Genomic DNA, 11,606 nt, shown 5'->3' on the forward strand with positions numbered 1-11,606 from the left:
TGCCGCACCTAATCCCTCATTTCTGACATCACAATCAATGGAGTGAAATAAGCTCTTACTTAATGGGTCTGACATAAAATCCATTGAAGTTAAGGGAAAGCCTCTCATTGTTTCCTACCAGCTCCAGGTCAAGCCTGAAGTGAAGAGAGAGGGTGGAATTTAGCCCATGGCTTGTCATCTGAGCGGAAATGATTTCCGCATCCCTTTTGCACTGCTTGGAGATTTGAAACGTATTTAGCAAAAGAAAACAGATTGATTTCTTGTCAGTGCTTAAAGGGCTGAGATTTTCCTCCCACTGGGTAGGCACTGATTTGGAGATTGTTGAGGTTAAGATTGTTGTAATTGTCAAGGCTCCCCCCTCTCTGCAGGTGTTCAAGGCCAGGCTGGATGAGACCTTGAGCAACCTGGGCTGGTAGGAGGTGTATCTGCCCCAGGCAGAGGCTTGGAACTGGATGATCTTTAAGGTCCCTTCCAACCCAAACCATTCTAGGAATCTGTGATTTTTATTATTTTTTTTTTTCCTGGTTGTATTTTGGCTCTGTCTGAATAGCTTAGAAAAAAACAGTTAGGAGACAAAGCTCAAGGCAAATGGGTGCCAGTTAAATGGACAAGCTGCCTGAGTGCCCTGCCTGGGTCATGAAACACTAGCTCAGCCCCACGACAGGGCTTGGAGCCTGGGATCCAAGCAGGCTCTGAACTGCCTTTGCCCTTCCTTCCTGCCAGCAGTGCGTGGGGCTTGCCCTCAAAGCATCTTGCTGGCAGCTTCCAAGTTTCATTAAAGTTTCTTAAATACATTTGGAAAGGGAGAAACATCTCCACTGCAGTGGACAGCAGGGTCTCAGGTCTTCTGGCTTTTGTAAACAAACTGAAGTGCTTGCAAATACAACTCTGAAACAAAATGAACATATTTTGTATGTTCCTTACTGGAGCCCAGCAAGCATCACGCTGTCCCTGCCACATCTCCCAGGCTTAGTGACGTCTGTGGGCCTTGGGAGGAGGGAGCAGAGGGGCTGGCAGGGACAAGGAGAGCTGGGTCAGCATCTAACTTGCAATTCCCCTGACATGCTGAGAGATTATTTTGGTTTTGTTCAGTGTTTCTGCAGAAATAACTCCTGGTACTCAAGGACACAAACTCCGTCTGCTGGCTGTGCTGTGTTACAAAGAGCAAAGGGAGTTGCACAAGGTCTGCTCTGGACACGAGTGCAGGTATGTGCCATCCAGTTACTGAGAGGACTTGCAAGAGCCAGAGGCATCAAGAGGTTTTGACCCCAGCACAAATGTGTCTGCTTGGCAAAACAAACAGTGATTGCAAAACTGAAGTTACTGCTGCTGGCAGCCTTGGTGAGAGCTCAGCCAGCTGATTTCCACCTCACCCTTGAGGCAGTTATCAATGGTGTTATCTGTGGTGGAAGGGAGATGTTTTCAGACAGACTCTGACCTCGCTTCTCTTTGTGCTGGGATGGATGAAAGTCCACAGCCTTCCAGTGATGTGACTGAGTGGTTGGACTCAGTCAATGAGACTCTGACCCAACCTGTAACTGCTGGAAGGTCTAAAGGGATAAAAATGCCCTGGGAGGTTTATGGCAGCCAGCTGGACACTGAGTGTGTGAACAGCAACCCAGAGGGGCACAGGAGTCCCACAAGGGAAGGTTAGCTTGGAGATTAGGAAAATTTTCTTTGCTGCAAGAGTGGTCAGGGATTGACACAGGCTGCCCAGGGAGGTGGTGGAGTCCCTAGCCCTTGAGGGGTTCAAGAAATGTGTGGCCAGCTCCGTTATGTGCTGCACACAGAGCTGAGGAGCCAAGGTTTGCCTTCACAGCCCTCTGCAAACATGGTTCTCTTCCAAGCCTTCCCTCTTGCTGCTAAATCAATATGTATGCAAGATAGCCTCTGTGCACTGCTGCAGAAGGCTTGTTGACACAGCACCAAACCTGGGCACATTCTAAGGTCTGCTTCACACAGCAAACCTTCTCTAGGCCAGGAGCTGCAGTGCATCTTCTGTACAGCTCTGCTCACAACACCTCCAGGACCAGACCAATGAAACACACAGCAGAGACCAAGCAGTTCATAGAGTCATAGAATAGGTTAGGTTGGAAGGGACCTTAAAGATCATCCAGTTCCAGCCCCCTGCCATAGACAGGGACACCTCCTGCTAGCTCAGGGTGCTCATGGCCTCATCCAACCTGGCCTTGAACACCTCCAGGGAGCTGGCATCATCTTGTCCAACAAGAAAAGGTAAAATAAGGAAATTTTGTAATTACTCTGAAAGGCAGCAAAATGCCTGGGCAGATATGAAATACTTTGATACAAACCAGCTGAGTTTTCTCAACCACTGACAAATATTTTGTTTTCCTGATAGGAGGGAGAAGAGCCCAAGCCCACCTCACTGCAGCCTCCTCTCAGGGAGCTGTCGAGAGCAATGAGATCTCCCCTCAGCCTCCTCTTCTCCAGGCTGAACACCCCCAGGTCACAAAATCACAGAATCACCAAGGTTGGAAGAGACCTCAAAGATGACATCAAGTCCAACCTGTCACCACAGACCTCTTGACTAAACCACAGCTGCTCCTCCCCAGCCCTGTTCTCCAGACCCTTCACAGCTTCATTGCCTTTCTCTGGACCTGCTCCAGCCCTCAGTGTCCATCTTGGGGTGAGGAGCCCAAAACTGATCCCAGGATTCAAGGTGCAGCCTCAGCAGTGCTGAGTACAGGGGGACAATCACTTCCCTACTCCTGCTGGCCACACTGTGTCTAATGCAGGCCAGACTGACCTATGGTTTGCCATCTAGATTTGACTGCTGAAGTGATAGAGAGAAGAGCAAGGATCGGGTGATTTACAGCAGCTGAAGATCAGGTGTACAGGTTGCAGCATACCTGAAGCACAGTGAATCTGGTCTTGCATCATTAACCATAGGCTGGAGCCAAGAAAGAGCTCAGCTGGAGAAGTCCCAGAGTGAGGAGAGCACAAGCCTGGAGTGAGCAGAGCACAAGCCTGGTCAGGTAAGAGGGCTCTATCTGCAAACATGTCCTGACATATTCACAAGAGGAGGAAAGGTATTTTTGAAGCTGTTTTCCTTTTCTTTCTTGCAACTCCCCAATCCTCTGAGCTCATTAAAATGAAGACACTCTTAATTTCCAGCAGGGGCCAAGAGAGAGAGGCCAAGGAAGGACTTCTTTGTAATGTCAGTTCTCAAGCTCCAGAGAGGACAGCAGCAGAGGTTTCATTAAGCCACTGTCAAACTGAACATTTCTGCACTGCCAACACGAAGCAGGACTGCTGCTACCTCCTGTGCCAAAGGTAGGGGACAAAAGGGCTGGGGATTTACAGCTTCTGCACAAGCCATGGGAGAGGTCTGCCAGCAATGTGGCTGACAAAAACAAGGGGCTCCTAGCAGCAGCTGGCCCAGGCTGGGTGAGGAGCAGTTAGCACTGCTCTGGCAGTAGCACCACACACCCCCTCTGCACAGCAGCTCTGGGGGCTTGTGCCCACAGTTCTGAAGGTACAAAGCTGCTCAGAGGATGAGGTGCTTTGCTGGACACTAAAACCTTCCAAAGAACCAAAGCTGCTATTCTTGTTATGGCATTAAACCTTAAGTCATGCAAGAAAGCTCTGGGACCCAGGGGAAGCCCTGCTGAACCTCTGGTAGGGAAGGCTTTGGCTTTGGAGTCCAGAGCTGCTGCTTGCCACTGCAGTGTGCATTTCATGGGCAGACAGTAGAGGAAGAGAGTTTGATCAGACCAAGCATTTCACTTCCAGTCGGAATATTGCTTTCAAGGCTTTGAGCAGCCTGGGCTGGTAGGAGGAGTCCCTGCCCATGGCAGGGGATTGGAACTGGATGATCTTTAGGGTCCCTTCCAACCCAAACCATTCTAGGCATCCCTGAATGAATCTATGAGCACCAGAGCAACCTTCTCTGTTACCTTTCCTTGGGAGATCAGGGTGAGGACTATTTCCATTTCTAAACCCATGGCAAACCATGACAGCATTTCCTGACTGTGCCACATGGCCCTTGCAGAGCCAGGGCTGTACCTACAAACCTATTTCTCTCTGAACTGTGGCAGCCTTGCCCTGCTCCAGTCATCTGGGGCACTTGCTGTCCCCAGCCCAGGTTAAAGACAGGGTCAGGCACCCTGCAGGTTTTAACCCCAAAGTGCCCCTTTGAACTCAGAGCTGATCTGAGCCCTCACTGCTGCTGGCAGGACATTGCTGGCAGTTTGAGAGGGACAGGATCTGCCTGGCAGAGGTTTATCCCTTAAGACAGAAAAGCTGGGGGCCTGTAAGAGCAGAGCTAATCTGACAGGGGAGCACAGATCAGAGGAGAGCAATGAAATGCTTCTGACCCAAGAGGATGCTTTGATGCCCTGCTCTGGACAGGACATGGTGGCAGGAAGCTGCAGCATCCTCACTCACTGCTCAGACTCAGCACCACGCTGCTGGCAGCACACATCCTGCCTGGCCCTTGCTGCAGCCCCAAAGAGGGCCATGTGCTCATCCTGCATCTGAGCATGTGCAGGTGGCTGCTGAGACCCAGCTTTCACTCCACCATTCTCCACAGGATGGGAAGGACCTGGAGATCAAAGGGAGCCCTCAGTATGGCAGGCAGGAGTGCTGCTGTACCCTGCCTGGAATGCAAGCAATAGCACAGAGCTGGGCCTGGTCCAGTCCAGGTAAGAGCCAGGCTTTGCTAAGTATAGAAACAAAGAGAAGTGCTTCAGCCTCTCTCAGGTGTGATGAGGGCACAGCCTTCATCCTTCTCATCCTGTCAGCTTGCCTTGGTTTCTGTTCTGAATAAAGGGAGGTCCCTGGCTCCTCTAAGGTCTGTCACTCCAGCCTGTGATAGTACCTGGCACCCTCCTCGTGGCATTTTAACTGACTCCCCAAGAAGCAGGTGGACTTCTGTAGCACTGGGAACACAAAACCACAAGAGGAGGGAACCCTCAGTATCTGCCATGTTGCAAAGCTGGTGGGACAAAGTCAGCTGAAGGGAAAGAAAAAGGGTTGTTTGTGCCTTCAGCTCCATAGAGGTGCAACAGGAGAGCAGCTTGTGTCCTCCTCCCAGGCCAAGGAACCCTGCCAGGACAGCTGCAGAGGTGCAGACATGCCAGAGATGAGCCACGGCTTCTGCTCCAGCTGTGACTTACAGCTCCCACTCGGCCAAGCATCTCTCTAACCTCTACCACAATAAACCAGTGAAAACCTCCACGCTCCCCAGGAGCTCTTAAACACCAACAGGCTTCATGAATACATGTCCCAAGGGTGTGGTGTGAACACTTCACAATCGGCTTCTCCATGCCAGGATGAGTTAAGGTAGGAGTCTCTGTCCTGGCTGTGGCTTTCCTGGCTTGCCCTGCTCTGTGTCAGGACATCATTCTTTCCAGCCAGCCTTTTCCTCAGATGTTCAGAGTCAGGGCTGGGATCCCTGCCAGCTCTCCTTCCCAAAACAAACAGGGAGCCTCCTGATGCCAAAGAGTTGCCTCCTATTCAATACCCCTGGGACAGGACTTGGCTTCACCAGCACTGCCCTGCTTTGCAGTTCTGCAGAGGTTTATAAATAAAAATGCAGCTTCCCAGAGCCCTGTCTGCATTAGGAAAGGCTGGATGGCAGGTCCCTACAAGCTGTCTCTCTCCATCAACTGCAAAGAGAGCTCCAATTAATTAAGGAGGTGATTTGCCAAGTTGGTACTTGTAGTTTCAGCAGAATAAGGCTTATTGTCAGATGGCTTTTTCCTGCTGCAGTCAGGTCTGCAGCGGAGTTTTTGCTGGTAATAAAATCCACCCTGGTTCCAGTGCAAGCCTGGTGCCCTGAGAAGTGCCAACAGACTGTTCCCAGCTCAGCTTCCCTGGCTCACACCTTACCTGCCCTTGTAACCTGCGTGCTGTGCCTGGAGGGCTGCAGATTGCAGAGCTGCTGGTGACAAATGCTCACATGGAAGCGTTGCTGGGAGCCCTCTAGATAGGAACCAGGATCCCTGCACTGCTCCCAGCAGGGAGCCAACAGGAATGGGGACAGATCCTGCTAAGGGATGTGTTCTTCAGGCTGAGGACAGGTGAAATCTGTGCCCTCTAGCAAGCCAAGGCTGCTGCCATCCTATAGAATCAGATAATTGTTTGGGTTGGAAGAGACCTCTGAGGTCATCCAGTCCAACATCAACCCAGCACCCCCATAGCCACCAAACCATGGCCCCAAATGCCATGGCCACAGGTTTCTGGAACACCTCCAGGGATGGGGACTCCACCACCCCCTGAGCAGCCTGTTCCAATCCCTGACCACTCTTGCAGCAAAGAAATTGTTCTTCATCTCCAACCTAATCCTTCCCTGGCACAATTTCAGGCCATTTCCTCTCCTATCACCTGACACAAGGGAGAAGAGACCAACCCCTCATGTAGGTTCAGTTTAGATTAGACATTAGGAGGAAATTCTTCCCCACGAGGGTGGTGAGGCACTGGAACAGGTTGCCCAGAGAAGCTGTGGAGGCTCCAAGCCGGTCAGTGTTCAAAGCCAGCCTGGATGGGACCTTGAGCAACCTGATCTAGCAGGAGGTGTCCCTGCCCATGGCAGAGGGTTGGAACTAGCTGACCTCTAACATCCTTTCCAACCCAGCCTATGATTTATTTATTTAGAAGTGGCTGGGCTGAAAGTAACAAGATGAAAAATATCAGCTGATGATATTGATGATTGAGGCAGTGTCATTCCCACACATGGAGGTGGATGCCAAGCCTGTGTTCTCTGCTCATGCTGCAGTCCACACCAGTTGAGCTCAGTGGATTCTTAGGGTAATGAGGAGCTACCCTGGGGCTCAACAGACTTCACCACTGAAGGAGTATGAAATGTGGGTGCTTAAACAACATGTCCAAGCCTCCTGTGTGCCCAGGAAGAGACACAAACATGCAACCATTCCTCACTAACAATATTTCTATAGCACCACCCGTGGAAGGATCTCATGTTCCTTCATAAATATTAATTAAATCAACCCAACACCTCGGTTGCATAACAATTAAAACTGCCATTAACAGATGGAGGAACTAGGGCAGGGTTTCATTGCCCACACAGAGCATCTGCTGCAGATCTGGGAAGAGACTGACCCATCCACAGCCTGGGCTGAGGCGTCAGATGCCTCGTGATGAGTTTCTGCCTCCAAAAGCTGCAGCCAGCTCATCAGGTCAGGGAGGAAATGCCTCGTAGAAAGGTTAATGTCAAAGTGGCACCAGCAGAGAGGGAAACTCAGCAGTAGCATCTCCAAGGAAACGGCTCAGATAAGGAGGAGGGAGCAAGGAGCCAGAGCCAGGAGCTGGAACAGAAGCTAGGGGTGGCAGCTGCTCTGGTTTCCCCATTTCTACCTTTCTGCTGTGATTTCTCTCACTGAGGCAGACAGCTTGCTGCTGGGACTGTCAGAGCAATTGCTTTCTAAACAATTCATTTCTGGCACTCAAGCATGAAGGACCTCAGAGTCCTGACAGCTGCCCCAGGGGTCCACCTGCTTTCCTCCTGGGCAGTAGCAGACTCCAGCAGACATCCCCCAACACCCTTCACACCTCCCTCCTGGCTCTGGATCATTTCATCCCCCACTGAAGGGCAGCTATTTCAGATAAGGGCTGCAGGAGTCCCTGAGGGACATCAGCTGGACACCTGCTTTTGTTTCCAACACCCAGACCCTACCTGATGGAATAGGTTCAGCACAGAGCATCAAGCACATGGGAGAGAGACAGAGTCATTTGGGCTAGAGCAGGACCAGGAGACACAGGTCAGTGCTTTGCCTTAGCTAAAGTGCAACAGTAGGTCGAGAGACTTGGGCTTGCAGATTTGCAGCCATCTAAAAGAAGACTTCTGGGTACTAGGGCTGAGGGAGCTGGGGCTGGTCAGCCTGGAGAAGAGAAGGCTCCAGGGAGACCTTAGAGCTGCCTGCCAGTACCTGAGGAGGCTAAAGAGAGCTGGGGAGGGACTATTTGCAGTGACAGGACAAGGAGCAGTGGTGCAAAACTAGAGCAGCACAGGTTTAGGTTGGACAGCAGGAGGAAGTTCTGCACAGTGAGGGTGGGGAGAGACTGGAACAGGATGCCCAGGGATGTGGTTGAGGCCCCATCCCTGGAGACAGTCAAGATCAGACTTAATGTGTCCCTGAGCAGCCTGCTCTAGTTGGAGGTGTCCCTGCTGAATGCAGGGGGGTTGGACAAGATGAGCTTGGAGGCTCTCTTCCAACCTGATGCAATCTGTGAATCTGGCTCCCCTAAGCACAAGGTAAGGTTAGCTCATGGCTGGAAGATCAGCATTTCCAATGCCACACCTAATGCCTTCTTACCTCTTGGCATTCCCACCACAGCACCAATGTGAGACAAGCTGAGGAGCTGATAACTGATGTAGTTCTGGCCAGTAAAAACTATTCTTAAGCTCTTTCTCCAGCCAAGAGGTTTGACTTGGATGTGTTACTGTGCTGCCATCTTGTCCAACCCCCTGCAGTAGGCAGGACACCTCCAGCTGGATCATTTCCCATCTCCAAGTGGATCATTTCCCATGGCTTCTCATCAATGGCTCCTCCTCTCCAGAACTTTTTGTTGGAGTAGATTTTATTTTGCTTCCTTTGAACTTGGCTCACGGAGTGCAAGTCGAGTGCCCTCCATGCCAGTGTTGTGCTGACCCCTTAGGAACCACACAAACATCTCAGAGAGAAGTCTCAGCACTGAGGGCAGGAGAGCAAACAAGGCTGATATGGGGCCAAGGTATGGAGTGAAGCACAGTGGGCACATGAACCAAGGGCAGAAGTGGGAGCAGAGCACACCTCCTAAATCCTGAGCTAGCCATCCAAAGCTCCCCACCTCATATTGCTTCTGAAGACATTAACACAGTTTCCCCCAACATGTTATCCATTTCCAGATGGCATCTACTTCAAAGCAGCCTTTCTGTGCTGGATATCCAGGGCTTACCCCACTGCTTAATCCTGCAGGCAGAGCAGACGTCTAGACAGCCGTGGTTAAGACTGAGCAAGGCACAACCCATCGGCAGCTGCACAGGGATGGAAGGGACAGATGTGGGGGGTGTGAGGGGATGTGGCTGCTGCTTTGCTGCAGCTGTGGATCTCAGCAACACCACAGTGCTTCCCCCATGCTGCCAGCTGTGGGCCAGAGCCTGCAAGACACTGCAGGTATCTCAGAGGAGTGTCTCAGCCTCTGCGGAATTCCCATGGCTGGGCTTGGGGGAGCTGTCAGCAAGACCTGGTGTCAGGATGCTTTTCACACTGAGTGGGACCAGGCTTTTTCCAGTGGTGCCCAGTGACAGGACAAGGGCTAACAGGCACAAACTCTTTCAGGAGCAGGGGTATCTGTAACTCCCAGGGCTACAAAGGACAGTTTGAGAGCCAAGAGCTGGGCTTCACCTCTGAGAGTATAGGAACCAAAAGAAAACCTACTAACCATTCTGGCTGGGGATTTGGGTTTTTTTTGCAACAGAGATAAATAAAAAGCTTCTCCATTTCTGGAGACCTCTTTGGCAGTGGCAGGATGCTCTGCTGGCTGAGGCATAAATCACCATGGCTGGGGGATGGAGCACAGGCAAGAGCACAAAGCAGGAGACCCAGCCAGGGCTTTGCTCAGCTGTGCCTCAAGTTTGCTGCACTTATGGCTGGCAGTTTTTAAAATGCCTGTCCTGAAGGCATCAGGACCAATGCAGCCAGTGAGTCATCCACCTGACGTAGACAGCTTGTAAATCTCACCCTGGTTGCTAAAGCTTTCTGCAGCACTCTGGGGGTGCTTCACATTAAGATGATGTCAACTGGCGTATGGGACAGACACCTGCAGCAGTGTGGGGCCAGTGCTGCTCTTCCCTTAATACCCAGTTGAAATCCCCCAGTTAAAGAGCACAGAGTGATTCAGGCATGATCTGGGGGGACACGGAAGCTTGGCACCAACCAACCCATCTCTGGATTTCAGATCACAGATTTCTCTTTGTTGCTCCAGCATGGACATGTTTGGGTAGAACAAACCAACTCAAGCCACAAATTCACAGATTCAGAGATTCACAGAATGGCTTGGGTTGGAAGGGGCCTTAAAGCTCATCCAGTTCCAACCCCCTGCTATGGGCAGGGACACCTCCCACAAGCCCAGGTTGCTCAGGGCCTCATCCAACCTGGCCTTGAACATTTACAGGACATCCACAACCTCCCTGGGCAACCTGTTCCAGTGTCTCCCTACCCTCACTGTAAAGATTTTCTTCCTCATCTCCCATCTAAATCTGCCCTCCTCAAGCTTCAATCCATTCCCTCTTGTCCTACCACAACACCAGGACTAAGTGTTCTTCCAACACAGCAGGGACCAACCTGCAAAGTGTCTCCCCAGCTTCTTGAGTGGGTTGACAGAGGAGGACTTGAGCTGGCTGTGCTTGGGAATAGCTACACAACTGTACCTGTGTTCTACCTATGGAAAAGAAGTGCCAGGACAGGCTTGACACTGCCCTGCAGGGAGCTCACAGGCAGCATGGCATGTATGAAATTCTGATGGGAGCAGCAGCTGGCTGCTGTCAGGAAGGCACTGGCTTGATCCTTATAAAATCCTTAGCATTTCTTCTCTCCCTGGATGGGTGAGCAGCCTGCCAAGGTCATTCAAAGATGTGCTGAGGCTGAGGGCAGCGTGCCTCAGCCCCTCAGGGGTGGGATGCTTTGCCCACCACCCTGTTCCTGCACAGATAACAGCACCGGGCACCACCTGAGACCAAACCAGGGCCCTTCCTTCTCCAGTGCCCGAGTGGGCAGCAGCGTCACCGCTTCCCACTGGCAGTGGGCTGCGAGGCAGCAGCAGTGTAAAGGGGAGTGAGTGGCTAGCAGGCAGGACTGCAAGCCTCCAGCCGTGCAGGGCTGAAGATCAGCCGAGCCCCGAGGCAGTGGCGCCGCATCAAAGCAAGCGGCGCTTGAGCTCACCTGGGCAAGGCGAGGTCCTCCCGCAGCCGCCGAGCAAACATCGCAGGCAAGAGCTGGAGCCCCGAGGCGGGTCCCTCACACCACAGTAGTCCTTTTCCCTGGCAGGTCGGAGGGGTTTTCGTAGCCAGTGACGAGCCCCTTTGCCCAGCGGGTGCCAGGGGAGCCCTGCTGCATCACCACCAGCCGGATCGGGGGCTGGGTGTCTGCAGGGACCTCCGGAGCATATTCCTTGCTGGGATCCTTCCCCCTGCAGTCGTAGAGCACGCAGGAGATCAGGAAAACCAGGAGCAAAATGACATAGCTAGATACCAGAATGATGAGATTCAAGGTAACAGGGTCAATCTCCAGATAAAACTCCATTTGGTCCCATACTGGTGAGGGCAAAGCCGGGGAATGAAGTTTCATGGGCACGGGGGAGCGGCGCCCGCGGCTGCTGGCTGCAGACCTATTGGCTTTGCGGTAAAAATACTTTAATCCTCAGCTCTCCTGTGCCACTGGATTGCCCTGAACTGCATGATTAAAGCAGCTCAGTTTAATAACTTAAGCTCCTTCTTTTAATGCCACGTTGCCTGCAGTGGCAGAAGCTAAATTTGAATGCCACATTGGCAGGAACGCAGCCCCCGTGCTCCGGGACCGGCTCTGTCTCCACGGGCAGGGATCTGAGGGGGTTTTGCAGGACCTCCCTTCTACAGGTGAGTTTGGGCT

The 11,606-nt window shown here is 52.0% G+C and overlaps 2 protein-coding genes across 2 annotated transcripts in view; both read right to left on the bottom strand.

Moving 5' to 3' along the window:
- The window catches only part of MMD (monocyte to macrophage differentiation associated), a 32,816-nt gene extending 21,806 nt beyond the window's left edge, over window positions 1-11,010 (bottom strand). The window contains exon 1 of the mRNA XM_009911531.2: window positions 10,902-11,010. Coding sequence (XP_009909833.1) covers window positions 10,902-10,942 — 41 coding nt within the window. The 5' untranslated portion in view covers window positions 10,943-11,010. The remainder of the gene's footprint in view (window positions 1-10,901) is intronic.
- On the bottom strand, window positions 10,977-11,323 carry SMIM36 (small integral membrane protein 36). Its single transcript, XM_054170483.1, has one exon. It carries the CDS (start codon window positions 11,304-11,306, stop codon window positions 10,977-10,979), a length of 330 nt encoding a protein of 109 aa, XP_054026458.1. The 5' UTR covers window positions 11,307-11,323.
- Window positions 11,324-11,606: the final 283 nt, after the last annotated feature.

The sequence above is a fragment of the Dryobates pubescens genome, chromosome 20 (genome assembly GCF_014839835.1).
Source record: "Dryobates pubescens isolate bDryPub1 chromosome 20, bDryPub1.pri, whole genome shotgun sequence".
In the NCBI taxonomy this organism is placed as follows: Eukaryota; Metazoa; Chordata; class Aves; order Piciformes; family Picidae; genus Dryobates; species Dryobates pubescens.

Excerpts from the sequence above, each read along its gene's own strand:
- SMIM36 (XM_054170483.1), bottom strand. The coding sequence starts at position 11,306 with ATGAAACTTCATTCCCCGGCTTTGCCCTCACCAGTATGGGACCAAATG.